Consider the following 14,291-nt stretch of genomic DNA (forward strand, 5'->3'; position numbering starts at 1 on the left):
AGCGGGGGCTTTGGTGTATGGCTGCATGTGGGACAACATAGGACCACTATGATGTGAAGCAGGGTGCCTGGACATGACCGGACAATATCATGTTTATATTTGAGACGGTTTAAGTGATGCCGGTCACTCCGGAGGTAGCGTTTCGGGCATTTGAGGATGAAACGAGGGATCCGATTGTAGAAGTTCTAATGATAAAGGAACAAGAGAAACGGAATACATGAGAATTTTTATTTCAGCAACATAAGTTGACAATACAAGGGTTCCACATGAAAAATCACCATAGTGGAAACAAAAAATTACAGTTACAACCACTAGCCTTAGGAGGACGTGTAAAAGATCTTGTAGGTAAGCATCACAAGTATGGCCACTGTTGTGGCAAAACTTACGGCCAAACCACCCCAAAGGATCCTGTCAATGTTTAGTGCTCTCCTGGTAACCACATTTACCTGATGATCATCTCCTCTCGATTTTTCTGCGTCACTTTCACTTGTTTTCCCTGCCCCGTCGACGTTTCTTCTCACAAGCGTAGATTGAGGGGTTTCCTGACGAGTGGCATCACCATAATTTGCCGGTGCATCAGATGGACCTTCACATCGTTGTGGAGTACATTGTTGTGCCACACTTTCTACACCCGAGCATGCACAGGAATCGGAATCGCAGGTGTTTGTAGAACAAACGGCTTCCTCCACACGATTCGGCCTGTTTTCTACCTGCACTTCAGCAGAATTTTGTTGAAGCGCTGCTTCCTTTACTGCAATGGTTCCTTCTATCACTTCACCAAATACAGACCATCTTCCGACAGATGTGATCTTCGCATCTGCTGATGTTCCTAGCATACTATCTGGAGCAATGACAAGAACCTGGATATACCCTTTGGTATGTCCAACCTGTGCAACAAAAGTTCATACAAGCAAATGTTTGTCTAGTTATAAATTTGGCATCTGGCATGAGCAATATTGATTATCGACAATTGGTAGCTTCAATCACACTGACCAGATGAACACCATCAGTAGCTATTTCAGTGATCCATATCCTCTCCACTTTGCCTTTCAGTCCTTCGTATGGTGAAAAAGCTTCAAAAACTGACGTCAATTCACGACTTCGTTTTTTCACTTCAATGCTAGGCACTTTCTTCATCCTAGCAGCAGGTGTTCCTACAGAAAAAATATTGCAGCTGAGTTGAAGAAAAAAATCACTGATAATTAGTTAATAACATGCATTTGGCAGACAAGATACCTGGTCTGGGATAAAACTGTGATATGTGAACTTGAGGTAACTGATATTCTTTTATAAGGTTAACCGTTTCAACAAAATCTTCATCGGTTTCACCTGAAAACCGAATAATGTTGTTCAGAACAAACTATTAACAATGTCAGATATTTATAACTAATAAGAAAATTATACTGAATAGCTGAACCAATAACTTGCTACCGTACCAGGAAAGCCACAAATAATATCCGTGGCAATTTGCATGCCCGGGACAAGCTCACAGAGAGTATCAACTACCATTCTGAATTCACTGACAGTGTATTCACGATTCATTGCCTGAGATGTGCAATCACAGAAGTAGTCAAAATAATGAACTTGTCTCTATAGGTTACTACTACTTCCGTTCACAAATATAAGATGTTTTGGATATTTCAAAATATAGACTACATACGGACTGAAATGATTAAATAAACACACCAAAGAGTGCCTATCTACATCTGATTCAGAAAAAAGTTAGAACATCTTATATTTGCGAACAGAGGGAGTGCTACTGAAAAATAAAGTCAGAATTCCAAGCATACCTGTAAAACAGCATCACTTCCCGATTGCACGGGAACATGAAGGAAAGTATAAACACAAGGATGGCGCAAAATACTAGCTATCTCATTCAAATGCTCCAGTATGAAAGGAGGATTTGTCATCCCGATGCGAAGCATTGTGCTTCTGTCCGCAGGAAGCTCAGCAACAATTGCATTTAAGAGATTTGGAAGATTTGTACCGATATCCCTACCTAAAAAATACAAGATCAGAGAGGCAAAGTAGAATGTAAGTATATGATATGTAACACTCGGTAGATCTATAACAATTTGGACACCGACATTACCATAAGCACCAGTATCTTCACTGCTCAACCATATCTCACGAACACCTTCTGAGACAACAATTTTCACGCGATCTACCTAAGGTGAATTGGAAACAAATAATTTGCTTCAAAAAAATTAGGAGAAGCAATATTTCATGCACTGATAGAAACATTCCAGTACACTAACCAAGCTGTCTATAGAATAGCTTCCCAGATGACCACGAGCATGCTTTGTCTTGCAGTAAGTGCAAGCGCCTAGACACCCGACATTTATGGGAAGAATCTCAATAAATCTATTCTTTCGAACCTGTAAAGTGTAGCTGTTATCAGTCTTTAGGTTTAACATAAAAACGTATCAATGTGTGAGATACAGTTGATGCACATCATGAATACAATTGTACCTTGGGTAAATCAAGTGAGGGCAGTGTTTTCCGACTCAACAACCGAACCTCATGCCCTTTTAAAGTTTCCTCAACTACTTCAACAACCCGATCTATCTGCTGCACTCCTATTATACTAATACCTTCAAGCTCCTTCAGATCCCGGCTTCCTTGTGGCACACAGCCAGCTACAACCAGTGGCTTGTTTGCCGTCTTGCATTTTGATATGAGAGTTGACATGGCAGATTGACTTGGATTTTTCACAGTGCATCTGAAATGGCAAAAGTACATGTCAAAATGTATCCGTATACATCAGCTGCGCAATTCACCATTAGGCACCACAGGGCAGACACATTAGCATGGAATTAAAATATCAAATCAAATAGAAATGTATTTGATACCAAGGCAAGACCATAGTTCATGGATAGGACAAGAAAATCCAGAGCGGAAGCAGTTTAAAGTAGCCATTCAAGTTGAAGCAGTTCATCAAAATTCTATGAACATCTGGTCAGCCAGTGGTAGCATATGGAAATACAGAAATAACCAAATAAGACACTAGAAACATACGTGTTAATTAGCCACAAATCAGCTCCTTCAGGCTCTTCAGTAATTGCATATCCAAACGCCGAGAGCTGCCCCGACATGTACTCACTGTCACTCTGCATAGAAGAGAAGAACAGAGGTTATATATTAGCATTAGTAAAGCCATTAGCTGACTAGCATTTAGCAGCAGTCACACACCACTAAACCCACAAACCAGGTACTACTAAGCACTACTTAAGCTGTTCAAACAATTACTGTAAGCCAGCTCTCCTGAAGAATTGTTTACTTGAACCATGGAAATTACAGCATGCTAAGTACTCATACAGCAGTTGATATGAGCCGAGTGGTTGGGAAGCTTCCGCAAAAATACAATAATCGGCACAAGTAATAGCAGAGAGTAAAGTTCAGTAATGCGGAGGAAGCTTGCCTGGTTATGTGAGCACCCGAATGTCTTGACGTATATCGTCTGCAACACAAATACCACGAGTATCAGCTAGCCAATCAGATTAAGCATGAAACGATGGCAACACATCAACACACATGTCGCGCAACGATCGCGCGATGGCGTTGGCGGTAGGTATACCTGCGTGCCTGGGATCCGGGCATCTGGCTGGGGCTGCGTCTGCACGAGCCTGGACGGCCTGCGCTTGGGCTTGACGGCGACAGTGGAGAGAGGTAGGCGGAGCCCGGGAGGCGCTCCGCCGCCGGAAAACCCGGCCGGTCCCAGCACGTCCTCGATGTCCTCCATCCCCGGCGGCGGTGTAGCGTCCAATCGATGCTTGCGGTGGCTGAGTAGGGTTCTGCGGGGACAGTGGGCGGAGGCGAACCGAACGACCGAGGTGACGAGCGAGTGGGCCTTCGGAACTGGCTGCTACATGGGCATTTTAGTTTTAGCTTAACCAAACAGGGAATAGAGTGCTCAGACTTTGGACGGCCCATTGTGGGAAGGGGCGCATCTGTTTCTCTTTCGTGTTTTCTTTTATGTTTTTATTTGCTTTTAGAAGTTTCTCAAAAAACAAAATTGCTTTTAATCAATCGTGATTTAAAATATGATAATCTTTAAATTTTCTCATGGATTTAAAAATCTTTGAATTTTTCTAAATTCTCATAACTTTTTAAGAAATTCCGGGTAAAAATATTCTAAAATTCAAAACTTTCATGGATTTGAAAATAATTCCCGTATTTAAAAAATGTTCATGAGTTTGAAAAATGATTCCAAATTTCCGAAAACATTCACAAATTTCATAATTATTCTTGTGTTTCCAGAAATATTGACGATTTTGAAAAGGTTCCCATATTTCAAAAAATGTTCATGAATTTTAAAATTATTCCGCAATTCAAAAAAATCAAAAATAAAATCACATATTTCAAACATTCTAAACTTCTTCCTTGACCTCCCACTTCTCCAAATCTTTGTCTTCTTCTTCGAGCTCCTGCGCCCGAGGCAAAACCTTTGTTCGTTCCTTCTTCACCCTTTTTTGCCATGGTGTGAGGAGGCAGCCAAACCTAGGTGGTAAAGCTGCCCAAGGCCGGCAAGAAGACAACGGTAGAACCCTCGACTGCCTCCCAGACAAGGGAGTGGTGGAGCACTACTACAATCACGCGGTCGGCTTTCTGAGGCCGGGTTACTTCACGCATCGCAATACACTTCGCCTTGTTCTGCTCAGGTCCCCACGGACGGGGGCCTTACTCCACCACGGGGCCTCAACCCCGTGTCGGCGAACAGGTTTTCTGAAAGGACATGGATGTCGCATAGAGAGGGGTGAATAGGCGCTTTAAAATAATTACAGTTTAGGTCCAAACAAATGCAAAATAAAACTAACATTTAATTAGTCAAGCACAAAGTCTAAAACAACTAGGCTCACCTATATGCACTGACAACTTATGCTCAGCAAGATAAATAACTAAGTGGTAGCAAGATATATAACATGAAACAATATGGCTATCACAATGTAAAATGCATAAGTAAATGGCTCGGATAAGAGATAACCGAGGCACGCGGAGACGATGATGTATCCCGAAGTTCACACCCTTACGGATGATGATCTACGTTTGGAGCGGTGTGGAGGCATGGTTGTAATGCCCCAAGTGCAACATTGCCATATTTGGAACCTTGCCATGTTTGGATCCATGATGTCATTCTATGGAGTTATCATTTCATGTGTTATTTCATGTGGTCATGCCTTGTCTCCCCCTTTGCATCATGCATCCATATCATTCATGCCATCCTTGTGTGTTGTTGTGTTGATCCTTATGTGTGGTGTGATGAGTGCATGTGGAGTGAAGTGGTGTGCAAAGCTTGGCTTCAACTTTACTTATTCTTCCAAAACTAGGTTTCAAAAAAATCCTTTCTTCCTTAATTTGTGTTATTGTGGAATTTACTTGGTTAAATCCTGTTTTAAAAATGCTGTTAAATTTGTGTTTAAGTTTTGTGGCAGATTGGGTGACTCCCTTTGAGTAGATGGGTTTTGGATTATTTTCTATCTATTAAAACAGTAGGGTAAATCCTGATTTCCATTTGTAATTTATTTGCTTGAAAATTCAGTTTTCCATTTTATTTTATTAGGAAATAATTCCCTAATGCCCAGAGTATTTTTTTATTTTGTTTTTCTTATGTTGTTTGGCTCTGGGCATTTTTGTGATGTGGTGTGGTTTTAAATAAAGGAAAACCCCTTTTGATTTGAGCTGTCAGGCCTAAGTGAGTAGGTGGGCTTCCTCCCTCTTCCTCCTGGGCCTCCTCCTTTTCCCCAACGAAGGCCAGCGTGTTTTTCGTTTCTTCATCCTCTTGACGCCGTTCTCCCCCGTGCTGCTTTCTGTCAGCCTTCACAGAGAGCGAGAGAGGCGTGACGCCGTTGCCGTCCCATCCGCGGGATTTATATGCATCGGCGTGTGTGCCCCGATAGGGTTTCCCTATTCCCCCTCGTCGCCGCTGTCATCTTCCTCCTCCATCTCTCTCCCTCCCCAAGGTAAGTCTCTGTAGTGGTAGATGAGAGAGATCGCAGTAGCAGCAGGAAGAGCGCCACCGTCTCCTTCGCGCTTCCCTCGTCTCCGGCGCCGGCGAGGATGCCCGGGAACTCGGGGGGTCTCCTCGCGTTCCATTCCCGTCGTCGGTGAGGGCGGAGCACGCCTTCAACGACGGCCACGACCTCGTCTCCGACGAGCTCCCGGCGGACCGAACCCGTGCAGCAGCTCGTCGTCACGCCTTCTTCCTCCGGGCGGGATCCTCTCCTCTCCCTCCTCTCGGGAGCCGTGCTACCTTCCTCTCTCCCCCCTCTCTAGATGCGACATAGGACGAGCGTCGCCGTGCCCTCTCTGATTGGAGGTGATAGCAGCAGATCGCGTAGCAGCAGCCGTAGGCGTGACTTGTGCGTGCTTGGGCTCGCCCCTTTGCATTGTGGCCGAGGCTCGCATCGCGGCGGCGTTGTGTAGTCGGTGGTAGATCTCCGTAGGTGTGGTTGGCGCGGTAGGAGGCCACGCTCTGGTGAGCTTTGCTGCCGGCGTCTCTCTGCAAAATAGAGCAGGCCTTCCCCTTGTAGCGTATTCTCCTGTCAAGGAACCCCCTATGGGACAGTAGCACTGCACTAGCTCAGCTGGCTTCATTCCCACGCACGCAAGGGCAGATCTGAGGTTCGAGACCCAATGCCCCATTTTTATTCTGTGGTTTTTCCCTTTGTAGTAGATTGCCTGGCAGAGTGTGTCTAAGAGGGTTAACCCCTCTGATATTGCAGCTACCCCGCGATAGCCTAGTGGTGTGTGTGTGTAGAGCTTTGACACAGGAGATTGGGGGTTCGAACTAGGGCTGCCCTTTTTTTATGTTGTTGCTTGTTTTGAACTTGGCTTGCTTGGATAGCAAGTTGTTTGTGCCCAAGAACACAAACCAGTGGGTTAACCCCTTTTCTATGATAGCTTTTCATATATGTGTTAATGTGAACATGTGCTTGTGTGCGTGCACTAGTGTAAGTGAGTGTATGTGTAGTATGTATGTGTGTGCACATGGGTGACTTGTGCACCTATGTGAGAGGGTGTGTGTGTGCTTGTTGTGGCATTTGCACATGTGCAAGAGGTCACCCTGTTGTTGCATCTCTTGTGTATGTGAGTAGGATGTAGGAGCATGTGTAGGGGTGAGGTTGTGCATGTGTGTTTGTGTGAGTAGTGGTAGTGTGTGTGTTTGTGGTGTCACACACACATGAGCATTTTCATGTTGTTGCTTGTTTTGAACTTGGCTTGCTTGGATAGCAAGTTGTTTGTGCCCAAGAACACAAACCAGCGGGTTAACCCCTTTTCTATGATAGCTTTTCATATATGTGTTAATGTGAACATGTGCTTGTGTGTGTGCACTAGTGTAAGTGAGTGTATGTGTAGTATGTATGTGTGTGCACATGGGTGACTTGTGCACCTATGTGAGAGGGTGTGTGTGTGCTTGTTGTGGCATTTGCACATGTGCAAGAGGTCACCCTCTTGTTGCATCTCTTGTGTATGTGAGTAGGATGTAGGAGCATGTGTAGGGGTGAGGTTGTGCATGTGTGTTTGTGTGAGTAGTGGTAGTGTGTGTGTGTGTGTGGTGTCACACACACATGAGCATTGTGCTCATGATTGCCTTGGTAACCATGGGGTTTTCTTTTGAACCCCTAGGCATGTTTGAGTGTGTGTATGTAGTAGCTTCGAGAGTGTCTGCATGTGTGTATGTGGTCATGCATGTGTGTGTAGGGGCATGAGTGCACCTATGCACTTGAGCATGAGGACTAACCTCTCATGCTTGCGACCAAGTTGTGTTTGGTGGAGTGTGGTATTGTGTGTGTGCATAGGTAGATATAGGGATGCCATGTATGTGTTGTTCACATGTGATGATGCTTGTATATGCTTATGTTGATTTCATGTAGATTTTCGAGCTAGCTTTGTGCCCACATGTTATATGCAAGCACCAAAGTATTATATATGCTTTTGGGGTAGAATCATCCCAGGAATCCACTAGTGGAATCAGATTCCACTTTGGAGCAACTTCATAAACTGTCATTTTTTGTCTTGATGTTATGTTTAGAGCTTGGTGCCATGTGGTGTGTTGAGCCTATGAGGATGATTCCTTAATGTGGCAATAGTAGGTGAACCCCTCTACAACATGGTAGTTTTGTTTTGCTCATAGGAGTTTGTATGTGCTAGTTGTGCCTTGTCAAAGTTGACATGTCGCTGGAATTGTCAGCTTTGTGAAAATCTGTGATTTGCACTAAGTCTGAGAAACTGATGTTACTTTCTTCCCTTGTTGATGTGGTTGCAAAAGCTCATGTGTTGGGAATCAGCCCAGGCAATCAACTAGAGAGTTGGAGCTTTTGGGTTTGTCTAGCTCTCTGTTAAATTTCATGCACTTTCACTTCCTGTAGATATTGATTTGGAGGCTGCCAAAATGCTTCAGAGCATAAGCAGCTGGTGAAAATCTGAGATTTTCACTAAGTCTCAGAAATCTGTTATTTTTGTCCAAGTTAGTGACTGTAGATCTTCTTGTGTGTGACTCCTTTGTATTATCTTCGTGTCAGGCTTGTAGAGCTTTTGAATGGCTTTTGCCACATATCTTGTTTGGCACCTTTGGGTGGCTGCAGATACTTTGCATGTTGCTTACAAACTGCTATGATGCTGTTTAGGACAGATTGCATGTTTTAGTTGTTTTGAAGCTTGTGTTAGTATTGTTGGTGGCGTGGTGAGTTTCTTTGCACCACCCCACCTATATTTGTTTGTTTGATCATGTGGCAACCTGGGAACACCAGAAGAGTGCCATTGGAGTGTGCCTGTGGTGGATTTGAACCGTAGGACTCCATATCTTGTTTCGTAGTTTCCGGTTGATCCGTAGCTCCGTTCTCAACGTTCTTTATATGTTTTTGCATCGTTTACTCGTGATGCACCTGTTCATGTCATCTTCATGTATGTCAAGATAGCTTAGTGTGAAGTTCTATCCAGAAGTTTATCTTCTCATCTCATGCATATGCAAGTGACTAGAATAGTGATGCATGCTTCATTCTCATCTCATGCATCGTATTGTTTGTTGCATCATGTTGTGTTGGTGTTCATTGGCTGTTATTTTTATCTTGGGTAGCACCAGGATCGGAGAACGAGTATGTGGATTCTGGAGAGTACGTGCAGGACGAACAAGAGCAGTTCCAAGCTGAACGCATCACAGGCAAGATGACCGTGACCTTGATACCGTATCTAGCTTTGTTATGCTTGGAATCACGTTTCCTTCGATATATGCTCGCTGCCTACCGCTTGATATAATTGCCTCCTGACATTGCCATGAAACCCAAACACCTTCCCGTCCTAGCTAATGTTGTTTGGCTAAGTAGGCTTGCTCAGCTTCTAATGATAGCTTTGCTAGTTGCAGGTGCGAGCTATCTCATGTGATAACGTGAGTATTTGATATCATTATGTTTAAACTGCTATTTAATTAATGTACCTATATACTTGGTAAATGACGGAAGGCCTAGCCTTTTGCCGGGTGATTTGTTCCGTTATTGCCGCCTTAGTTTCGGCTACCGGTGTTTGATTCCATAACTGATCGCTCCTAACACGTTCGGGGTTGTTATGGGGACCCCCTTGATAAATCGTGTAGTGTTAAGGCTTGTCTGGCAGGACCCAACATTGGTTTTTTAATTTGCTAATCACCTAATAATAATTTGCATAGGGAATAGCTACCCCGAGTATTTAATCAACAAGTCGGGCCAGTGCTCCTCATGAGTGTTGGTCCACCCACCTAGCAGTCGGCGATACCACCTCAGGGCAACTTGAGACATTTGGTCATTCTCCACTATGCATAGGCGGTGTTGTCCTGAGACTGTGATATGCGGCTCTTATCGGGGTCGTCGACACACCGGGAGGTCCTGCTAGACTTGTCTTACCTTAGCGATATATCTCGCATATAGGAATCCTGGTGAAACTTTGGGTCTCCCCAGAGTTGAGGTTTTCCTCTATGGAATCCGACGAGATCGCGAGATTCGTGATAGAGGATTACTTTGCGGCCCGTGACCGTTTGTGATGGACTAGTTGGAGCACCCTTGCACGGTTTAATCTTTCGGAAAGCCGTGCCCGCGGTTATGTGGTAACATGGATAATTTGTTAACACCCGGTTATAGATAACTTGAACTAACTCTAATAAAACTGCCAACTGTGTGCGTAACCGTGACTGTCTCTTTCGAAGACCTCTCTTCGATCGGGAACACGGTGGGGGTTATGTTTGACGTAGGTAGGTGTTCAGGATCACTTAGTGATCACCTAGTCTTCGACCGCTCGTGTAGACCACATCTATAACTCTGATCTTCGTAAGTTAGCCACCATAAATGCTTAGGATGCTGCAACCTAAACACAGAACCTTCCTCACCTAATAACTTGACTAGTTTCGGTACCATGGTCATTGATTGCTGAGTCCCCGTGGCTCACAGTTTACTACAACATCCCAACAGGTACAGGTACGCCCGACGCAGGTGGTCCAGATGGCACGCAGCTGGCGTGGCAGTACGATGAGGAGAACGACCGCCTGTACGTGAACTATCCAGAAGACTGAGGCCGTGGTCATGATCGTGGGCGAGCATGCGGGATATCATAGCCTTTTCCTTGTTTCATGTAGCTCGTAGCGGGACTACCTTGTCTGAATAACTATGTGGATGTAACTCTGATATTATCTATGTGAGATGGCAAATGAATGCCATATTTGTCAATCTTAACTTACGTATGTGCTATGATTATCTTGCTTGCAAAATGCTTAGAGGCGCTTCTTTCCCTTTTGGGGCATCGCCCCCTAAATAGGAAAGGACCGCATCTTATTCATTACAATAGTGCTCCCGAAGAAGCCGCTAGGGCCACCGTAATCTCCTCAAGCCCTCGCACAATGCAAAATGACGTGATTCCACTTAGGGACCCTTGAGGGTGGTCACCGAACCCGTACAAATGGAAACCCTTGGGGACGGTCACCGAAACTCGTACGACTTGCTCGGGGCAATCTCCACAACCTAATTGGAGACCACGACGCTTGACCGGAGCTATACACCACAACGATTGACCTTCGAGGCACCACCAAGCATCTAGGACCCCAAAGCACCCAAGATGAACAAGCTCTAGGGCACCAAGCACCCAAGAGTAATAAGCTTCTTAAACTTCACTTTGACGTATCATCATGGAGAACTCAAACCTATGTACCAAATGCAATGGTAAGCGCACAGAGAGTGACCAAGTCCTTCTCTACCAAATCCCACCACAACAACTAATGTTATGGAAGAAAATAAGAGGAAGAAATAAGAAGAACATGAAGAACTCCAAGATCTAGATCCAAGGGGTTCCCCTCACATGGAGGAGAAAGTGATTGGTGGAAATGTGGATCTAAATCTCCTCTCTCTTTTCCCTTAAGAACTAGCTGGAATCATTGGAGGGATTGAGTTAGCAAGCTCGAAGAAGGTCAACAATGGGGGGCAAAGACAAACTCAAAAGGTGGAACACCATTGGGGAAGAAGACCCCATTAAATAGGTCTTCCCAAATCCAGTCGTTATGTGCACCGGTTGTGCACAAGCGGTACTACCGCTTGGCTGAGCGGTACTACCGCTTAGTGCGGTAGTTCCAGGGAAAACGCGCAAATGGCAGAAAGCTTGAGGCGGTAGTGCCGCCAGAGCGGTACCACCGCTCTCACTAGGGGTACTTCTGTTTGGAGCAGCAAGTGCGGGTGAAACCGCGGTAGTAGAGTGAGGCAGCGCGGTACTACCACCCAAAATTGTTGTTCTACCACTGCTCGAAGGAGAGTGCTATCCAGAGAGCAAAATATAAGCGAAATTAGCAGCGGTGGTATACAACGGAAGTACCGCCTAAGTGGTATTGTTGTGATACCGAGCGGTGCTACCCGCCTGAGGGAGTCCGGGACTAAGGGGTCCTTGGGTCATTTAGTTCTTTCTATGGGCCGGACTCCTGGGACGTCCTATTGTCATTATCGGACTCTGGATAAATAAAGTAATGTTGTATTCAAGACGGACTCTTCCGAAGTCTTGGCGCGCACCCCACGACCTTGTGATAGTCCGCATGTTTCCTTCCTGATTGTAACCAATGTCGTGTAACCCTAGCACCCCCGGTACCTATATAAACCTGAGGGTTTTAGGTCGTAAGACAAGTTAAGCGCATTACTCCTAGGGTTTAGACCACAACATTCAATCTCGAGGTAGATCAATTATGTACTTGATACTCCACAATCAATATTAACAAGAGCAAGACGTAGAGTTTTACCTCCATCAAGAGGGCCCGAACCTGGGTAAACACCGTCTCCTTTGTCTCCTGTTACCCATAGATCCAAGATCCACAATTCGTACCCCCTACTCGAGATCTGTCGATTTTGACACCGACATTGGATTGATGGCCCGTTTAATCATCACTTAGGACATCGGTACCGGGGACGTCTTCGTCCCCGGATAGATCTTCGCATTTGGCAGCGTCATGTTGCATGTTGATCCAGCCGATCACTTAGGCCAGATCAGAAACCTTGCCTTCGATCAGGAGATCGGGTTCGGGAACTTAGAGTTCGTCGCTGACTCCCGGGGGGTCTTATTCCGATGAGGCCTTCGGCTCCCGACGTCGTGACATAGAAAGGGGCAGATCTCGCCCTCAAGACGACTTTCGCCCTAGCTTCGGACCCAAGGCCCGAACCATACGACATATGTGGATCATCCTCGGATGAACGTTACCCTGATGCGACTCCAAATGTCCCGATAACAGTGGCGCTACGGGTCGACCCCATGAACTCTGAAAACATGGACGCCATAGATGCCACAAAATCAAACTAGCTACTCGGCCGAATTCAGGCCACGTGAGTGTCCCACGGCCAACCGTCAGTCTACGAACAGATCAGGATCAAACCGGACGACACAGAAATCCACGTCCCACCTATCACACACTTGATTGCCCTCTCCACCATCGGAGCTTGAAACCGTTTATATTCTGATATCTAGTAATCTGGGTTTCCCCGTTGGCTCGGCATCGAAGCTCCGTCTCGAACTTAATTCAGAGCATGAACGGTTGTGTCCGGTCAGTAGGCCAGACCCTGAGCCTAGCACGCCGGACTCCACGATGGTGTTAGATGCAATCACCAAGGCGAAGGATTCGTGTCCTATCGGGACACCAAATTTTCCCCCACCCACCTCCCAATTTAAACGCTCTGTGAATACATCACAGAAGCCTAACATACGGGACCTACATTGCGTCCGACAAGAACCAGGAGAGACGGTCCAACACTTTTGGTGTAGATTCCTCGTCACAATAAACCCGATATTGGAGTGCAGCGGCCATAAAATTATAGAAATATTCTGGCATAACTGTCATGATGAGGGAATCCTAAATGCCCTCACCCGTTGCCACATACATAACTTCGTTGAGCTATCTACATTGATATGCAAATATTGTGCAATGGAAAGCACCTCGCAGTCTCAACAAATGCAAGTGGAATCAATCCACACATAGCAACCTAGAGGAGCTCAAAGGAAGCGCTTGCCCTAACAATGGTCAGCCAATCACGGGCCCACTGGAAAGAATAACAAGCCCTTTGACGGATCTTGAAGTGTCCTTGATAAATTATTGGAAAACACATGCCATATACACTCTGCATTACCCAACACCGGCTTGACCCATTGCCTTCGAGCTTGTTGGGTCGTTAGGCAGGTAGACAAAAGCGGAGAGGCTATCCCCGGGGCCCAACCATCGCAAAAGCGTCCATCCAAACTGGGAGACAACAATGTCGATGTACTCATAATTTACGATACGTTCTCCTCAAATAATCGAGGACAAGAGCTCTTCGAGAAATAAACAATGTATTCCAGGTGACAGCAACAAACTCTTGGAAAAATACACCCATAACCTTCACCGAAGAGGACCAGCCGGGAATTCGTTATAACCGAACACCTGGTGCTCTAGTACTCAACCCCATTATAGACGATTTTAAACTGTCCAAAGTACTAATGGACGGCGACTACGTCTTAAACCTCATCTGTGAGGATACCTTGGATAAAATGTAGTTCGACAAATCGCGCGTCGAACAAAGCAACACAACCTTTCTAGGAATTATCCTCGGAAGAGAAGCGCGGTGCACAGGACGAGTCTCTCTCAACGTGATATTCAACACCTACTAGAACTATAGGTCCAAGTAACAAATCTTTCATATTGTACCCTTTAAAAATGGTTATCACGCTCTTTTAGGGAAGGAGGCCTTCACTAGATTTCAGGCTATACCGCATTACGAGTACATGTAGCTCAAAATGCATGGGCCCAATGGCGTCATTACCTCACAACT

General features: G+C 45.3%; 1 protein-coding gene across 1 annotated transcript; it reads right to left on the bottom strand.

The window, feature by feature from the left end:
- Positions 1 to 205: 205 nt before the first annotated feature.
- LOC123426761 (threonylcarbamoyladenosine tRNA methylthiotransferase) lies at positions 206 to 3,827 on the bottom strand. The gene is made up of 11 exons (XM_045110642.1): positions 3,578 to 3,827; positions 3,422 to 3,460; positions 3,019 to 3,110; positions 2,473 to 2,722; positions 2,259 to 2,378; positions 2,093 to 2,168; positions 1,791 to 1,999; positions 1,437 to 1,545; positions 1,237 to 1,329; positions 994 to 1,154; positions 206 to 887 (listed from the first exon to the last, which is right to left on the bottom strand). Exons 1-11 carry the CDS (start codon positions 3,740 to 3,742, stop codon positions 318 to 320), a joined length of 1,884 nt encoding a protein of 627 aa, XP_044966577.1. The 5' UTR covers positions 3,743 to 3,827; the 3' UTR covers positions 206 to 317.
- Positions 3,828 to 14,291: the final 10,464 nt, after the last annotated feature.

The sequence above is a fragment of the Hordeum vulgare genome, chromosome 2H (genome assembly GCF_904849725.1).
Source record: "Hordeum vulgare subsp. vulgare chromosome 2H, MorexV3_pseudomolecules_assembly, whole genome shotgun sequence".
Classification (NCBI taxonomy): domain Eukaryota; kingdom Viridiplantae; phylum Streptophyta; class Magnoliopsida; order Poales; family Poaceae; genus Hordeum; species Hordeum vulgare.